This window comes from Colius striatus, chromosome 1 (genome assembly GCF_028858725.1).
Source record: "Colius striatus isolate bColStr4 chromosome 1, bColStr4.1.hap1, whole genome shotgun sequence".
Lineage (NCBI taxonomy): Eukaryota > Metazoa > Chordata > Aves > Coliiformes > Coliidae > Colius > Colius striatus.
In genome coordinates, this window is record NC_084759.1 from 102489771 (window position 1) to 102509069 (window position 19299).

The window sequence follows — 19299 nt, forward strand, 5'->3', positions numbered from 1 at the left end:
TGCCATGCCTGAGAGCACTAAGTAAAGTTGTAGATTCAAGACTGTAAGATACTAAAAACGTTCACTTTTCCAAATGAAATCTACCCACATCTCATGGAGACCAAGCATAATTTCAGAATACAAGCCACCTTGGTTTCACTTACAACACCCTGTTATCCCTTTTGCTCCCTTATATGTTTATGAAATGTAAAGACCTTGGCAGAATTCAGGTTTCCTAAGTACAGTTTCATTCTTAACATTCAAGAACCGTGATACCGCATAATACTGCAAGAATATAAATTAGTCAGCATATTAAACCCATAAAAGCTTGGCGTGCAACACATATAATTGAAGAGCCACCAGCAGTCCTAAAATAGTAAAGTTACTGACATCAACAACTTGGAGTAATTCTGCATCTAGATAAAAGATGACCTATCAAGCTGCTGCACAAAGCTTTAGACAGGCTCTATGACGGATTCTTTCAAGTTCTGTAAGCATACTAAAAAGAGCTGTTTCACTAAGAGATGTATGAAAACCTTTTGTTTTCTTTGACTAGTAATTTTGTATTTATTTCCACCACTGAAAACAAAAAAGCAAAATATTTTGCACAAAAATTGAAGAATTTTTAATACTGATCACCTTGATAAATTTTCCACAAAACCTCTAATTTCATACTATGAACACAGTCATCTTCCCACTCAATTCACAAAGGTTAGGCATGTAAGGAAGGACTTCTATATTGTTCTGTGAAACACATATTAAAATGATTCAGACTACTAACTCTAAAGAAGTCAGCAAGATGCCAAAAGCACTCTCATTTAGTTGAAAAACACCTAGGATGCTTAAGTAGAACAAATATATTTAACCAGTGCTGTAATGGCTGCAGAAATCCTAAGTCTCCTGAAGTGATAAGAAAGGGAAAAAAACCTCATAATCACAGTTACTAATGAAGCTTAGCAAACAAAACAGGACATACCTACTGGCACACAGCTGGAACACTACTGGCATTTTGTGAAATGCAGTCATGATTCAAATTTCTCTTAGAGCAATCCCAAAAAAAGCGTGCAACTTCCACTCCTGTGGCAGGTCAGTTTGTAAGTTCCCTTTTATCAAAGTGAAGGGGATTAACAGGCAAGGATGCCCCAACTAGTGTAGGCATACATAATGATACCTATATGCAAGCAGCAAATACTGGCTAGGAATTTGTCCAAATTAGTGTCCAGACTTGAGGCTTAACAGGAGAAATATAAAAAACTACCTTGAATTTTGGCAAAGAAAATTTAAAGATTACTTAATTTGGTTAGTAACCAAAAACTTAATGTAATCTTATTTGTACACTTTGAAAAGCAACTCTTTGGCAGGGGGAAGGAAAAGTATGCACTCCTACAGAGATCCTAAACAATGCTTCAGGTACTGCCATTCAGCTCAAACATGATTTTGTTGAAGTTAAAAGCTTATATATTCATTAACGTATTGCAACATCAATTTGTCTCATTTAGTCATTTGGGGCCTTTTATGCATTTCCAGTTTTACAGTTCTTCATTTTTCAAAGCCACAAAGCAAAACCCACTAGTATCTTAATTTTGTATAGCAAGTAGAGAGCATTCCTAAAGAATTATTAGCATTCTAAAAATGAAAAGCAAAAATAGACCTCTGCATACATCATGAAGTATATTATTAGGAATAGTTTACCTCTGCTAACATGATATATTTGACTGAAGTTCTCCAATTTACAAACAATTTTGGTGGTTTATTGTATTATAGACCTAGTTTTAGTGGTGTAGACTCATAACTGTTAGGGTTAACTTTTTATTCATGCCAATGATCTAAATCAAAGAAACTGCAGTATTCTATGAAATGCATGCTGCAATCTGTACATATTGCTGTATTTTCTTTACAATAACATTAATAACTTTATATTTACTAGTTACTAACATTTGAAGTGCTAAAGGTTCAAAATAAAAGTACTCTTAAAGGCTGCACTTAGGTTTATTAGTGACTTAACATTCCTGTACATCTCAGAATGAATATTAACATCAAGTAAGCTGGGGGGAGTGGCTGACACACCAGGAGCCTGTTGTGCCATTCAACGAGACCTGGACAGGCTGGAGAGTTGGGCAGGGAGAAATCTAATGAAATTAAACAAGGGCAAGTGTAGAGTTTGCATCTGGGAAAGAATAATCCCACATACGAGTACATGTTGAGGAATGAACTCTTAAGAGAGCAGTGTAGGGGAAAGGAACCTGGGGGTCCTGCTGTACAGCAGGATGAGCATGAGCCAGCAATGTGCCTTCATGGCCAAGAAGGCCAATGGCATCCTGGGGTGTATTAGTATGGCTGTGGGCAGTAGGTTAAGAGAGGTTCTCCTCCCCCTCTGTCCTGATGTGACCGCATCTGGAATATTGGGTCTAGTTCTAGGCCCCTCAGTTCAAGAACAGGGAGCTGCTGGAGAGAGTTCAGTGCAGGGCCACCAAGATGATGGAGTGGAGCATCTCCCTTATGATGAAAGGCTGAGGAAGCTGGGGCTCTTCAGCTTGGAGAAGAGGAGACTGAGGCGTGACCTCATTAATGTTTACAAATATGTCAAGGGTGGGTGTCAGGAGGATGGAGCCAGGCTCTTTGGAATGATGGGCAATGACAGGACAAGGGGTAATGGGTACAAGTCGGACCATAAGAGGTTGCAAAGAAACACATGGAAGAATATCTTCACTGTGAGAGTGACGGAGCACTGGAACAGGCTGCCCAGATGGGTTGTTGAGCCTCCTCTTCTGGAGACATTCAAAACTCACCTGGACGAGTTCCTGTGTCACCTACCCTAGGTGGTCCTGCTCTGGCAGGGGGGGTGGACTAGGATATCTTTCAAGGTCCCTTCCAGTCCTTGAGATTCTGTGATTCTATACCACTACTTTGAGAGAACCTCTTTAAGGGTTTCCCCACTTCTTCTATTTATTCATCTATTCTACTATTTTACCGTTTGGTCCATGTTCCTGAACCTACTTTTCACACAGTAAAGTCCATGAAGTGGCTGTTTGTTGCCACTGCACTGGCCACTCTGCTCCTGCACTATCCCTGCAACTCCTTACAACACACTGGGGCTGCCTCCTACTCCATTTGTCTTATTCATCTAAGTGGTAAATCTTGTTTTCAGAACAGGAGACTAATGATAGACATTAAATGTGATCACCATATTTGAGCCTATGTATGTATTGCATAGCAGTAAAATTCATCAAGCATAAACACAAGAATTCTTCCTGTAGTGCTTAGTCTGAAATTGACTACTATACATATATGCAAATTAAACACATTTTTCTTGTGACAAGGAAAATAATTATTTTTAAAAGGCTATGGGGGCTTTAAATATATTTTCTCTTAGGTCCATACTACCCTTGAGCATTGTGTTCTAACTTTTAGAGAATAAAAATACCTTATGAAAAAGAGGAAGTCACCCAAAACATATTCCTGACACTGCTTCTTTCCATACACCGACAGTTGGCCGCACTCAAAAGCCTTCCTGAAAATCCTCACATTCTTCAGAAAATGAGAGAAGGAAAGAAAGGAAAATAGCTTCAAAGTTGGAACCTGAGTAGGTTCCTGTTCAAACTTCATTGACAAAGTATAGGAAGGAGTTTTTTCTCCCCCTCTCTCTGAAACAAAACTTATACAGACAGATACGATACTATCTAATGTCTGAACTACAGCAGAACAACCTGACTCGTTTAGTGGTAGCAGTGAGGAAAACATTTAGCATTTTCCAAGTCACAGAGATTCAATTCCAGACCTTAGAAGTTTTGGAAAGTATCTCAAAGAAGACATTTTTATTTATAAACAGTCAACCAATCAGCATTCCAAACTGTTGAAAACCAAAGTATAAAATGTCATTTTAAGTTGTCATGTTTTGCTTTTCCTAAAGGCCAAGGTGTAACATGGAAGAAGATGGAAAACAGCTTTCCTACTGTTTGATCTAGAAAGTCAAACTAACTTAAGACCTCTAGTTAAGTTAACATTTTAAACTAACAGCTCACCATAGCATTACTAGCCTGCATTAAAAAAACATATACTTGTTTATAGCAACACATTCAAAACATTACTGCAATTCAGCAGACAGATAAGTATTATACAACCCGTATCCATAAGAATTCACTTCATACTTGGGTCTTGGCACATACTGAAAAATGTCATTCAATCACTCCTCTATTAAATGTTTAAGGCAAGGAAAAAAAAGTTAGGACATAAAGTAACAGCAAACATTTCCTTACATGGTTACAGTTTCTAACTTCTTGCCTAAACACACAACATGGAGTAAGTTTATGGTACAACTTTAAACAACACATCTAAACAACACAATGGCTTTATGCCCTTCTAAACCTAGGAACTGCACATAGGATCACAACCCAATGCTTATTCTGTATATTTTATTTTAACTAAATGAACAACTATTTATGAGCTAAAACTAAAGTCGTCATCCGTTAAAACTTTCCAACTCTTAATGACAGAAATTTCATCATATTATATACTACAAAATACAAAGTAAGAGTTTGAAAAAATAGCACAAGCAACACCAGGGCGACCTCAGAAAACAAAAAGCAGGAAAAGGAATATCCTGTCAGCAAATATCACAGGATGACTGAACTTGGAAGTGGCAGGTCAATACTTACAGAGGAACAGGAGGAAGTGATGGACAGAGAGAAAGCAAGAAACCAGATTTCCATCATTATTATGTACCTATGTGACCTGATCTAGGTAGACCTGATTCTGCAGGGATGTTGGACTAGATGATCTCTAAAGGTCCCTTCCAACCCTGCCATTCTATGAGTCTATGATTATTCCTCTGGCAATGAAACTCTAGAGAACAGTCATATCAAACTATCTTTTTATCTGTATCTATCTACATAAGTTTTCCTCACACCTGTCCAGGTTGTTTAACAAAGGAAACAGTGGAAAGAAAGTATTCCATTAATGACCATTTTAACTCATGTGGGGATCACATACTGGATGTTTTTCAGCACATAACCTGCCATGCCTGCATTGCTTCAAATAGTATGATGTTCATATATTCAACTCTTTCATATAATACCTGTCTTTTTAGTATTCATACACTACCACATCATCCACCTTAATCCTTTCCACTCAATATGACAAATAGGAAAAAGAAACTAATGGAAAAGTTAACATACTTGTAGTACGCTGCTTCAACAATAGCCAAGCCACCACTTGGAAAGGAAATACTTAGCTTGATTCTCTCCTATCAGGTTGGCTGACTTCTTCCCAGAGCTAGAAGCTTAGGATCAAATGAGACCCTACACACAAATATACTGACACCAGGAAAGCAAGAAGGCTGCTCCTAAACACAATGCAACGGACTATAATGCTAGAAGTGGTGTTAGGGTCTCTGAAAATAAAGAGCAGCCATGCAGACTACGTTTGTAAGACGGTAACTTGTTGATTTTTTTTGTTTTTCAAACTATGTATGTTTGGGGAAGAAAAAAAAAAAGTCTTATTTTTTAATGACTAGGCAGACACTGACAGACTCCCCAAGAAAAGAGTGTGGAGATACCAAACCCCAGCTATCTTGTTGAGATAACTCATTTGGTAAAAGAAAGAGCTATAATCTGGACAGGCCCTCAGGAAATCATGAGACTCAGGGAAATATTGCATCTAGTAATTTCAGTCTTGGACTGGATGGGAAGGGATACAGTGTAGCACTTATAGTATAACTCTCATGTGATTTCCCACACATATTCTTCTATCCAAAAATTTGGCTTAGCATGTTGAGTGGATGATGTTCAGCAAACAACCAACTACTTGGTATGTCCCATATCTCTCTCAAGGGGCAAATACTGCCAGGGCATTACTTCTCAACATGATTGAAACCGTACTTGGAACTCCAAAAGGTAATGGTAATCTTGTGCAATGTCTTCAAGTAAAATACTTAGGAGACAATTTGCACAGGCAGCAATTGTGCAATGTGTTTTTATAAGCCACTTTCAGACTATAAACTCTTAAAACTAAGGAAAATTCCAAAGTTACCTTTTTACAAGGGAGCCATTGAAATCTACTGGAAAAAAAAAAAAAGTTTAAACATGTAGTACTATGTTTGTGCTCTGTTTCTTTAAAGAACTTGCTATCTTAAGTTCTATTCCAAGAGCAGACATGAAGCTACAATAATGAAAAGTTTTAAAAAAAGCACAAACTTCTAGAAATATTTAAAACTTCCAAGATTCAAGGATATTCCATAAAAGTTAATCTAACTAAACGGTAGGAAAAGCACATCTGAGTGAACTCCTGTCAAAAAATGTATGGCTATTACAATTTCAAGAGGAGGTGGAAAAATCATTGAGAGATTTGATTTGTTTCTAGGCAGCCAAGGAAAAAGCAAACATGTTTAACACAGTTTTGTTTTGATATCTTTTCCTACGGTCCTGCTTTAGCAGGCAAGTTAGACTAGATTTCCAAAGGTCCCTTCCAACCCCTACCATTCTATGATTCTATGATCAAGTCAAAAGTCTTCAATGGTATCACTGACTTTTAGAAATTACACTTGGAAAATATATTTTCAAAAGATTATGAAAGTAACTGTTGAAAGGAAAACTTGGTTTTGGAGCTATTTTAAGAGAGACTCCCCTCTTCACTTACAGAAGAAGATGACTTCCACACATGCATATTTCTCTAAAACACAAATACAGATTAAAAGGCAGTATTTCTAATAATGTTTGAAACTTGTTATATGTTGCTGTCACTTACTGCTAACATATCTTAAATAATTTCTTTAAGTTCTTAATGCGAATACAATAAACCATTCATGATGGCATTTGTCTAAGTCAGTTAATTGGTAGCTATAAAAAAAACAACAGGAAACTCAAAATGTCAAAAATCTTTTTTTCCTTAACAAGCACCCTTTAAATAAAAGGAAAAGATTTTTGTTTCTTTGCTATTTAGTTTAAGATTATATTACACAATATATCATTGTGACTGACAGTAGTTAACATTTAGATATTGTTGACCTATGCGATGTGTCAGGTTTCAACAGACTCCTAAAGAAAGCTTGAGAGTACTTCTACATAGTCAATGCAACCCAAGGAGTCAATCTGCCCTGTGGATAAATAAATATGGTATTAGCTAATGCTCTAAATTAACATGCATTAAATTTCCTGGGATGGTTGCTTGAAATATAAGTCCTCCTGGTTGGCAGACAATATTAATAACCTAAAGTTTCAGTCAATTGAAGTTATAAATCTTTCAATGCTTTACTTCAAATACATTCTCTAGATCTAAATACAGAAGTATATCTTTTAGGATCAAACCATTGCATTCCAAATGGTATAGACTTTCACATTATGGTGGTGACCAGAAAAACTAACTAGTCCTCTTTACAATCTGTTTTCAAAGTATAAAGTTGCACTTGGATATAAATAACACGAGCTCACAGGTCTAGCACAGGTTTTTATATTTTCTAGCCTCTGTTCTTATCTCTGTGGTTAATAAATTAAATTTTGAGTTTCCTTGTAAACATTTATCTAGACATTGGCAGTTTCCTATGTATAAATATTTCTTTTACAGAAATGCACATGCACACAAAATCAGTCATCTTGAGATTTCAGACTACTATGGAAAATAAAATCTGATTATGTGACAGAGAAGGTAAAACACCAAGTCTTATTAGCTCCACAGAGAGATTTTTGGAAATAAAATATTTCTCTGTTTTAGCACCAAGACTATATTTCTGCTATTGGAAAAAGAGTTGTGCATGTGAAGAAATAAGGAAAGGAGGATAATTGAACACTTTAAAACTTCAAAAGATCTCAGGAAAACAGAAAATGTAAACACCTGATAGATTACTAGACGTTGAAAGGAAAGAGACCTAAGAACATAAAAACTTCAGTGAGAAGGAAGATGGCAGAACAAATACAGAAATATTTCTATTTCATTATCTACAGCATTACTTGTGTATTACATGTATGTAGGTAAATGCTAGCTGTTTAAAAAAAACCCAAACCACTCAACACCAAGAAGTCAAAAGGAATATGAATAACAGCAATTCTATTTACATACTGGGATTTCAGAGTAATTTCTGAAGTTGTTGTTCAACAAAAACTTTTAACTAAGTGGCAATGAGGTAAGATGGAAGGTCTAGGCACAGACAAATAAATAAGCAATCAAAAAGATAAAGAAGGAAGTGGCAAACCATCTATTCCGCCCTGAAGTGAGGTTACTGCCAATTCAGAAAGCCTATGCTGGAGTCTATGTTGGTAAGCAAAACTCAGAAGTCCTCTAGAAAAGACAGCAAGTGACAAGGTGACCAAGTTTGCTCAGTATGGAGATAGGTACTAAATCTCTCTAATATCAACTTACTCCCATTGCTTTTCATACTCTCAGTATGAACTGCTGTGAAAAGCCTAGCTCCATCTCTTCAATGGTTAGTTAATGCAGACAATCCCATAGCTTCCCAGATTGACTTTTGACCTGAGTTGGCCTGTGTGCAGTTAATCAGAAACTGCTTTGATTCTCCATGATCCTTCAAAGATGACAGAGTTGCCTTGCTAAGACTGTCCCCCATTCTCTCGGGACCACTGAGTGGGTCCCGTAGACTTAGATGGGTGACGTTTTCTTGCATAATCTCTGACTTAATCTTTAACCACTGCTCAGAGTTCCTCTACCTCAACTAAGTACAGTGGTCTGCAGACTTCATCGATGTTAACTGAGGTGAAGCCGGGCATTTAGTACCTCAGCCATATTTAAGACTACTGTCACTAAATCACCAGCTCTATACAGCAACAGCACCACTTTCTCCCTGCTCAGTCTTTTATGACTAGGTATAGCATCAAAATCTCTTCCTTGTTACCCTAGACATCCCTTGAGGCATCAACTCTAGGCTAGCTTTCACTTTCCTAACACCATCCCTTCATACTTAGGCAACATTTCCAAACTCTTTCCACAGTAGCCCATCCCTCCTTCCAGATCCCGCACACTTCCAGCTTTCCTGATCTCCTCTGCCCTTCAAAGCTGTCTGTCTCCTATGGGATCTAAAATACTGCTTCCTGAAGAAGTCAAAGTCTGCTCTCCTGAACTCCACTATTCCTTCCTCACTTCCATCAGGATCTTGAACTCCACAACTTCAATCACTGCAGCCAAAAGTACCCATATTAACACATCTCCAATCAGTTCTTCCATTTTACAGAACAGCATATCCAGTCATGCATCACCCCTAGCTGGCCCATCAGTACTTGTATCAAGAAGTTGTCCCTGATAACTCTCCATAAATCTGGTTTGCTTGCATGCTGTTGTGTTGGACTTCCAGCAGGTGTCAGGATGTTTATAAAGTTCCCTACGGAAACTAAAGACTGTGATGTAGAGACCTGGACCTTAAAGAGAGCTTTGTCCACATCCTCAACATGAGAAGGGTGGTTTGTATCAGGCTAATTAGGGTGGTACCTTTACTAGCCTCTCCTCTAATCCTGACCCACAATCTCCCAATTGTCATCTTGTCCCACACAAGTACTACATACATTTGAGCTGCTCCTTCAAAAGGAAGGCAACACCCTTCCCTGTTATCCCTACTTGCCTTTCCTGAAGAGCCTGTATTTGTCCATCATGCCATTTTGTAAATTCACAGGCCACTCACACCTTGAGAACTTTCCTAGTCCCCCAATTAAAATGTGACTAGAGCTAGAAACCATCTGGAGAACGGCAACAAGACAGATCAGAGGTTAGAACAGGTTCAATATATAACTCAGCAGTCTGCTTGAAAAAAAGATCACCAACCTACTGACAGAGAGGATCACAGAATTGTACAGAACTGTAACAGCAATCAACTTCTGTCTTTGTCCACCAGACAAAGCTAGTGAGAGTCAGGTTCAAAAAACGAAGAGGAGGCAGTTGCTCATAGAATAGGGAACACAATTATGAAATTCCTACCCAAAGGATACAATGGGTGCAAGAAATTTGTAAGATTCAAGGAAGACAAGTATATAAAAGAGAGGTCCCCTGGGGATTAACAACTAAAACTGCAATGGATTAAGAAAATCCCCCAAATGAAGGCCTTTGGATGCTTGGAATGTTTTAACAAGAGTGGTATCACATGTACTGTTCCTACTCCTCTGGAAGCGTTCTTTTGCAGAAATTGCTAGGCAGAACACTGATCTAAATGGGCTCAGCCTGAAGTACAACAGTCATAAGTATGAAAGGAACAATGTTAATTTCTCTGCAGTGCTTCAATCTGACAGAAATTTGTAAAAAATAGGCATTAAATATTCTATTTGCTTTCTCCCAAACTGCCAGACTATGAAACATTACAATATGCCGAATTTGCATCTTGTAGACAAAAAATAAGTTTCCCCATATAGTATTCCACTTTCACTCAGTTTTCTGTGGGTTTGGATGCTACAGGCTATTTACAGAAATATATACAATATTAGCAATCAACTAAAAAAAAAATCTCTTATAAGATGGATTCATAAAATTTATGCAATCAATGATATTAGAACATTAGAAAAGTTGCAGTACCTCTACTCATTTCCTTACTGACTCTAGATAGAGCAAATAAAAGGTAGCTTTTAATTAAGCTACATACACACAAAAGCAGACTAAGAGCATCCATATTAGCTCTATTAGGTAAAACAACTCAAAACAGACACAACTGCATCTGTATCAGACTTTCATTTTCTTCCTTTTGAAGTTTCCTTCTCTGTCAGTTATTACTTCTTTTTTACTTTACTCAGCTACCAGTTTCCTTGTAGCTATTCTAGTAAGCACTCCATGATTGAGGGTGTCTCATTTCCTCTGCCTACATCCATTGTCAGCCACCCCCTTTCAGTCATTTGCACATGTTCTTTTTAACCTAAGAAGTCTGTTCATCATCTGTAATCCAATTTTCACATGTTTTTAGGCATCTGCAATTGTCATTGATGTCAGTATGAACTGCGGATACCCAGGATCTTCAGAGATTGAACTCCTTGTCTTCAACAACTTTTTAATATGAAACATTTTGAAGCTTCACTTAGTTCATTTAGTTACGTTACAGTCAACCAGACTTATGGACGAACACATAAAGAGATATATGGAGTAAGTAATGCTTAAAAACATCTCATGTGGTGGCATGAACTCCCCAGAAAAGGAGATACCTTAAGTTATCCACTTACAATACGATAACTTGCTGCACAATAATTACCATGAAGAGTATAAAGAGGCAATCAAAGAGGATGCTTACCTGAATGACAGCACTAAACCAGCATGTGTTGCCAACGTTCTTTAATCCTACTGGACAGTTGTCTTGCCGCTTTCGATCATAAGGGTTTGGAGAGTCACTCCATACCTCTTGATGTGTTCTCTTTAAACTTGCTTTATTTTCTGCAATACTGGCTTCTAGAACTCTTTAGGAACAGAAGGGAGGGAAAAATGTGAGAAAAACAAAACAAAAAAAAACCATAATAAAACACTTTCAGTTATGAATATAGACAACTTAATTACATCATTCACTCGTTGCTGAGCTTGGTTTTAAATTCATACACAATAATGTCTTCAAAAGTAAGATGCTATTTTAATTTTAGATATGATACAGTAATTCCACTACCTTTTGGAAAATGGTATCAGTGAGTGAATGTCCTGTGAAAGCTCTAGATAAAAGAGCCATGCCTGTAAGTCATCAATTATTTAAGAACCAGATTCAACAGAGTGGACAAGAAGAAATTTTAGGCAGCACTATTAGTGCAGTGATTTCATCGACAAATGCTTTTACTGGTATGCAGAGCACAAAGTCAACAATATTTGTTTTACTGACAGGAAATCAAAGCTAGCTAAGCAACTTTCAAAAATGGAAGAGTTTCCATTTTTGCAACTTATGCAACTGTATTAATCACTTAACATAGCAAATAATACTTTATGAGCCACAGAAAGACATTACCCCACAATTTTCTAATGCCACCCATCAAGCTAATTGTATGCTGCAATGACCATACTCTTTGCAGGAACCTGTTTCTACATCATTTATGCTGAATGTCTGTATTTCACATGACAGTAAAATCTGATGTGTGTTATGCTCTCAAACTCAAGCTGCACCCAACACACTATTTCTACATCTGCACAGGTCCTTAAGACTGGTGACAAAGAACATCTTAAAGGTATATTGTGGCAGTCACATATTCTAAATAAAAAGATGAAGATGGATACATTCCAGTCATGTAACAATGGCTCTAACTCATAAGCAAAGCCACCTGGCACATGCACTACTAATGGAGCAGTCACTATCCCCTATCATCTAGTCCGACTATCATACAAAAGGCTGAGCTGCTATTGAACTACTACACTTACCAAGCACAGGATTTCAGGAGCTGCATGACAAGCATCTAAGCAGTCTAAGCAGCATGAAGGGTTGCCCCCTTCGGTTCTAGTCTCACTAAACAAAGAAAGGCAGGTTTAGGCTGATCTGTAAAGGCTGATCTTAAAGGACAAAGCTAGAATACCTTTGAAAAAACAAACAAGGGAAGAGGGAATGACAACAACAACAAAAAACCCACATCCCTCAGTTTAATAACTGTAAATTTTTGTTACAAGCTGTGTTCTTGTCAAAGCAAAAAAAAAAGGTATCTTACAAGATACGCAATAACTATGAAGCATTACATTAATTTACTGTAGATAACTGCTTTGAGAGACATACTAATTTGTTACTGCTACTTATTTTGAAAAAAAGTATAATCATTCAGAATTTGAGAGACTATTTGCTATAAATACCATTTTTGTATCTACATCTCAGGAATAATCTAAAATTTGTTATTTCTTAAAGAATAATAAACTTCTGACATTCCAGTTTTGACAGATAACTTCAAAAGCAGTACTGAAAGGACAAATGTATAATTCTCTAAGACTTTCTGACATCTCTTCAAACAATGCATAGGGATGGCATCTGACTTCAGTAGCTGCTAGTTTTAAGAGTCTTTTAAGGCAATCTAATCTCCTAAGCAAACCTCAAAATGGAAACAGTCAAATTCATTTCCCTCCTCACTGATAAAATCATTTGACAGTATGGGATGACCAGCGTATCTCTGCTTTGAGAGTAAAAGTTAATGGGGACATTGAAAATTAATTTAACACAAATGTCGTACATACTTCAAATAATTTCCCGTTCAGATAGAATTACTTAAACTCTTGTTTAAACTAAATTGAAGAGACCTTTAAAAGTGACAGGAAGACTGACAGACTGGAATAAATTTAGAATGATGTTGCAATAGGACTACAATACCTACTCTACACTACTTTTGTTTCAGGGAAACAATCAAACTTCCCTCCCGCAAGCTCAAGAATATTTCAAGATATGTCAAGATTCAAGTTCAGAAAAAATATAAGCTCCTAACTGAATCAGTTCCCTGATAAGATTATTACCATTTATCAACTTAATTACCTGCTAAAGATTTCTTCCTTGTATTTGTTTTTTATTTTTTTAGTAAGTGAAGGATTTCCTTATCTTTAGCTTCACCTCTAATATGTTTCCACGTCCTTAATAGTATTTGACTCTCAAAGCTCCTTATTTTTCCTTGATTTTATTTATAACATTATCTGTCCTCAGAGAGCACACAAAATAGCTGCATACCATGTGTACCAAAATTCATTTTCAGTCACGATAGCTGTGATATAAACTGAGATAAAAGTGAGCACAGTAAACAGGAACCTAATTATCAGCACAAAAGTGACAAATATATGTATTTACCAGTAGATTGAATACACTGTTTATTACATTATATTCACACAGTCCTGATTTGGGAGGCTACCTTGACAAAACTTTATTCACACATTCTTCTCAACGCAGTGAGCATCCTTCCAGAAAGTTAGTAAAAGGATTCAGCAATTCTGATTACAGAGCCGAAACACCTTTTTTGTGACCCTCAGAGACCACAGCAGCAGTTACTAGCAGCAGAACCATAAGCTACGTGCAGGGTATGGCATTCCCCTAGCCTCATAGGACAAAAGCCTTCCCCATCTCCGAGTGCTAGAAACTTGTTTGGACTCTGGCCTGGGACTTGAAAGCAGTGTAATTTTTTTTTCTGTGTAATAAGCTGGGCATAGCCAAGCAGCTTTGCAGAGTTGCTTGCATGTGGCTAGCCAGACAATGCAATAAGCCTCGGGCAGAGTGTGTCCACAGCACAGAAGTTCAGTCAAATCATTTTGAGGAAGCCTACTAAACATGCTGCAGGAAAGCCTGCTCTGGCAGGCTGCTCAGCTGAAAAACCAAGGTCAGGTCTTTGTACTGTGACTGTCTCACAGACGGATATCAATGAATACTCTTATGCCCAAATCCCTTCCCAGTTTCACCTTTGATCTATACCCATAATGCTTAAGTACACTGCAGAGTCTCCAATTGTTTTAGTGTCCACATTAAAATAAATTTTAAAAAAGCCTAGGAGTTGTGCATATCCTTATGCACTTATAGTACGAGCTCTCATTTTCATACAGCTACTACCCTAGGCACAACACAGGCCACTTAATTTCTCCTTTCTGTTTCTCATCTCACCCCACACAAGAAGTTGGGAGGGGACACAGGTGGGACAGTTGACCCCAACTGACAAAAAGGGATATCCCTGACCATACAGCATCAACCTCAGCATACAAAGTGGGGGGAAGAAGGAGGAAGCCAGAAGGACATTCAGATTGATAGCATTTATCTTCCCAAGTAATGGCTCTGTGTGATGGAGACCTGCTGGCCTAGAAAAGACTGAACATCTGCCTGCCAATGGGAAGTGGTGAATGAATTCCTTGTTTACCTATTATATTGCCTTTGTCTCAACCTACAATTTTTGTCACTTTTACTCTTCTGATTCTTTACTCCACTCCACCAGGGCCTAAGGGGAAAGTGAGTGAACAGCTGCATGGTGCTTAGCTGCCAGTTGGGGTTAAGTCACAAAGCAGTCATATCTTACAAGCCTCCCCATGAAGCCCTATCTGGTGAGTCACACTATTCTTCAACTCATGAAAAGTAATACAAACAGGAGAATCTTTTTCATACTAGGCAATATACTGATCATGGGCATTTCCCTATGGGATTTAAAGAGGGAATAGTAAAAAACTTTAAACATGCCATGTACAAGATGTTCAGTTTGGGCACTTGGACATTTCAGCTGCATTCCTTTCAACACCTACATAGTAATCAGATCTGTCCTCATTAAGTGACACAACATTCAAGACAAATTCTACATGCATTACAACATTAATTACACAAATCAAGAAATTCCATTAATGGTCCCTTGGAATGATTAAAAAAATCAGTGCGAACTAGATTCCAAACCACTACAAATACCTTTGAATAAAACCTCATCCACATTGAAGACTATTTAAACATGCACATATCCTACATTTTTTAAAATATTTCCATGGTTTTCTTATTATTGACTTCCTGTTTGATTTCTAGTTCTTATTTAACCTAGAAAAACAAAAGTAAATGGCTGCAGCTTGACTTGTTTATAATTCCAATGTTCTACTTTTTGTTTCAAGAACTCCTAAAAAGATACTCTGCTTTCTATTCAAATGTCAACATTCTTCTGTGGGATGTTAAGTACCTATAAAGTGTTTGGTTTGTTTTGTTTTTTTTTAGAACAGTCTGCAACCATGTCCTTAAGGAAACTGATGGAACAGTTCAGATCAATAATTCAAGAATATTGAACTTCCTGTATTTGTACAATTTAGACATAATCTACCATCTATTCAGTGTGGATCTTGGTATGTAACTGAGCTGATCATTTACTTCAATGTTGCCAAAGCCCCAAGAGTCTCACTCTGCCTCCATTCACAAGTAAAGTCCCATTCACTTTTATGTGTCATGATACACTCTGGATCTTTTAGTAGACATTTTTGTATGGCTTTTAGAAATAAATTTGTGTAACAAATTCTTTAAAATACAAAAAGTACAGAAAACACGGTATCATGTGCACATCATATCCCTCTTGCTAGCAACAGGCTCTTAATTTGGCATGTGTGCAATTTTGCCATCAAATATACATCTCTTATCGTAAGACGAAAATTTTCTCTGGATGTAACTGAACAGATTGCCTACATGTCTTTGTACATACAGGAAAAAATTAGCCTACTTTGTTATTTTCTGCAACCGGAAAAAAAATACACCATAATTTAAGTAGAATTTATTTATAATATTTAATTATGAGCTAAGCAGGTAAGATGAAAAAGGACTTCTTAGTCTGAGCAGTGAAAAACAAAGTCTACAGGAAAAAAAATAAAGCTTTAAGGCTCCCAAGAAGTGAACACAGCAGAAGCAGTCAAAGTTTGGGGAAGGAAAAAAAAGGAAGAAAGAGTTCCTTATCCATAAATACTCCCATCGTTCTGAGTATCTGCCTACATCACAGCTCAGTAATTATGACAATTCTGTGCTTTGAAAACAAACATGCAAGAGCTGAACTTCCAAATCAGAACAGAATTTCTACCATAATCTTGTATACATGCACGTACTGAGGTCTTAGGAGAAAGGAAAAAAAAAAACCTCTTCCAATTATTAATGAGAATACAAATCCCACCTTTCTCTCCTAAATTATGTTCTTACATTCCTATAGCAAGATGGCTTTTATCACAAATGTAGGGAGTGAAGAGTATGTTTATTCTCACAATTAGTACATTTATGTTTCAAGAGCAGAAAGAAAATGACTGTGGATAAATAACAATATTCTCAGAGTTAGACTAATAAGTTATTTAATAAGCTATTAAATCTGTCAAATACAGTGAACCGAAGAATTATCATGATCAATCTCCCCCATCTAAATAAATTTTTTACAAAATTAGTCTTTTTCAATGAGGCAGTACTTAACCTTCTAACACAAAGATCAAATCATTGCCCTTTGCCTCTAGAACAAGGCCAGCCACAAAAGAAATAAAACAACAACCCTCCCACACAATCCTACACTCAGGCTTAGTTTAAGTCCCAAATATTTCATCACTCTGTCCATATTAGCATATAAACATATACCGTACAAAATGTTACTGCAAAATCTGATCTAGAGTTAATTTACAGATTCTTATCACACTCAAGTTGAGAAAGTTAAAATCCATAAAACTTTAAATCAAAAAGTTAACTTCACTCAAAGCTTATAAATCCTACTTGTTAAATAGGTTACTAACATCTTTTATCAGCTAAAATACAGCAGCTGCTCTTAGTATACTCAAGTCATAGCATTACTACTTCCTCCCTCAATCTCAGCCTTAGCACAGAGGTAAGAAAATGTTATTGTAAAATGAACACTGCAAAAAAAAAAAAAAAGACAAATAATTTAATAGCTTCTTAATCATACTTTGTTTTCATTGCTCTTTACCCGATACACAAGAGAAACTTTTAGGTTTAGCTCCTACTAAAATATGGTTTTACATCCTCTATCTCCATTCACTTCCTCAATATTTAAACAAATACAGCAACATGAAACATACTATTAAATCCTGACCCACACATAATTGACTATTTTTGAGTGTAGAACACAGAATACATCAAAAGCAATATCCTGAAGCCAGGCATATCAGTAGCACAAGTAAACAAGTTAGTCTTTGTTAAATTAAAAGTTTTAAAAAAAAAGCAATACAGGCCAATCTCCAACTCTTTAATTTAATTTCTGCTTTATATAAGTTGTTTGTTTACCTGCTAATGGCTTGTTCCTCATCTGTTATTCCAGTCTCCCTGAATGCCCTGTTTGATTCCTCCAAACTCAAGGCAATTGCCCTCTGAAGATCATCTTTATCATCTCCAGTGAGATCAATCACATCTGAAAAGCAAAACTATCTTTCTCAAAATTAAAAGTGAAACAGAATGAAAGGCAAGTCTTACTGTAGAGGAGAGAGAGCCCACATGGATTGCTGAGCAACATTACATTTCATCCCTCCTGTGTCCTGTGCTATTCCAACCACTAACCCTGCTAACAGCTCCCTTCCACCTCCAAGAGGGATAAAAACCTCAGCAGCTTGCTCTTGGTAAGATATTACAAGCAACAGTCTTCCTTTCTCCTAATGTTCTTAAGTTTCACAAAGCTATGGAACAAATCCATGAATCGATGGTTTCTGAAAGCACTCTTACAAGCAAAACACTTCATTGTATTACTTCCACTACTGTGATCAGTTTTTTCCAGAGAACACATGATGAAGACAATCTTCTATTAAAAAAGGATACCTTAACCAAGTATAGTTGTTTTTTCCTCCTCACAGAGGAATACATGTAGAGTTTTCCCCATATAGTCCTGAAATCTGAAAGCATTTTTGTGCACTGGTGAGCCAAATACTTTCATATGGTTTCATAACACATGGGAGAAGTCCTTAATTAACCTAATTCTTTTCTAACTTCTCTGTACATTCCTTTTCTGAAATCCAGTTTTGGCCTACTGCAAGTATCCCATCTCAACAAGAGAATTAAGAAAAATACTGGTAAAAAATGAGGATCCATACTTGGACACGTGGGAAATAGTGGATGAGCTGCTAACTGGGTAATGAAAATCAACTCTACTTCTGCCTTCCTCCTCAGCTCCCTTTATCTAAAGAATCAGATACTAAGGTCCCCCTTAAGCTTCCTTGTTTTCTGAGACTAGCGACAGCACTCCCTGTCCTTAGTAAGGAAATATTTCACTACCCATATCACATCATGACACAAATCATCTTCCCTGTTGGGCACAGATATGCTTTCAGACCAGCCAGTGCCATCAGGAATGTCCATCAACTGCACAAGATCTTCAAAAAAGCCAAGGTCGTTGTTTATCATGATTACAAGAGACAAAGTTTTTTGCATTTTGTAAGTCAGCCAGATAGAAAGGGAAGAAAAAGTACTGAAGAGACTTTTCTGTACAGTATTAGACAGGCACATGCAGTGCTGGCTGGTTTCAGTCTCTCTTCTCCATAGCCAAAGTTTACTCACAGAACTATCAAAGGGACTACACTCCAGCCTGGCACTTGGACATTAGAAGCTAAGAGACTCTGTGGAAAAAGAGATACAGATTTAAAATTGATGATTGTTCACAAAGTGAGATGAGCAGCTTGTCTGCATTTTTCCTTCCACCGGCCAGCTCAATTACTCATACCCAAAGAACTACTCCATTTAGTTTCTGACTTTTCTCCTGAATGGGCTGACTCACTACAGAGACAACTTCCCCTATTCTCCCAGGCTTACTTGTCTGTGACCCTTCCTAATGGATCAAAATAAAACACTAAACTTGTGATACAAAAGTCGTTGCTATAGCTGTGTATGAACAGAAACTTGGATGACTTGTTTGAACAGAAAGCTGAAACTGCAGTTGTAAAAGAAACTTCTCTGTTAAGCATCTTCAAAAACTAGTTTTTAACTTTTCCCCCAAATAAAGATGA

At 37.1% G+C, this 19299-nt stretch overlaps 1 protein-coding gene across 3 annotated transcripts in view; it reads right to left on the reverse strand.

The window, feature by feature from the left end:
• The window catches only part of USP25 (ubiquitin specific peptidase 25), a 90719-nt gene that overhangs the window by 43259 nt on the left and 28161 nt on the right, over nt 1-19299 (reverse strand). For 2 of the 3 annotated variants that reach the window (XM_062002528.1, XM_062002512.1), the window contains exons 4-5: nt 17594-17717; nt 11183-11345 (exon numbers count right to left, since the gene is read on the reverse strand). In XM_062002528.1, the coding sequence (XP_061858512.1) occupies nt 11183-11345; nt 17594-17717 (287 nt within the window). The remainder of the gene's footprint in view (nt 1-11182; nt 11346-17593; nt 17718-19299) is intronic. The other variant, XM_062002521.1, reaches the window with a different exon arrangement.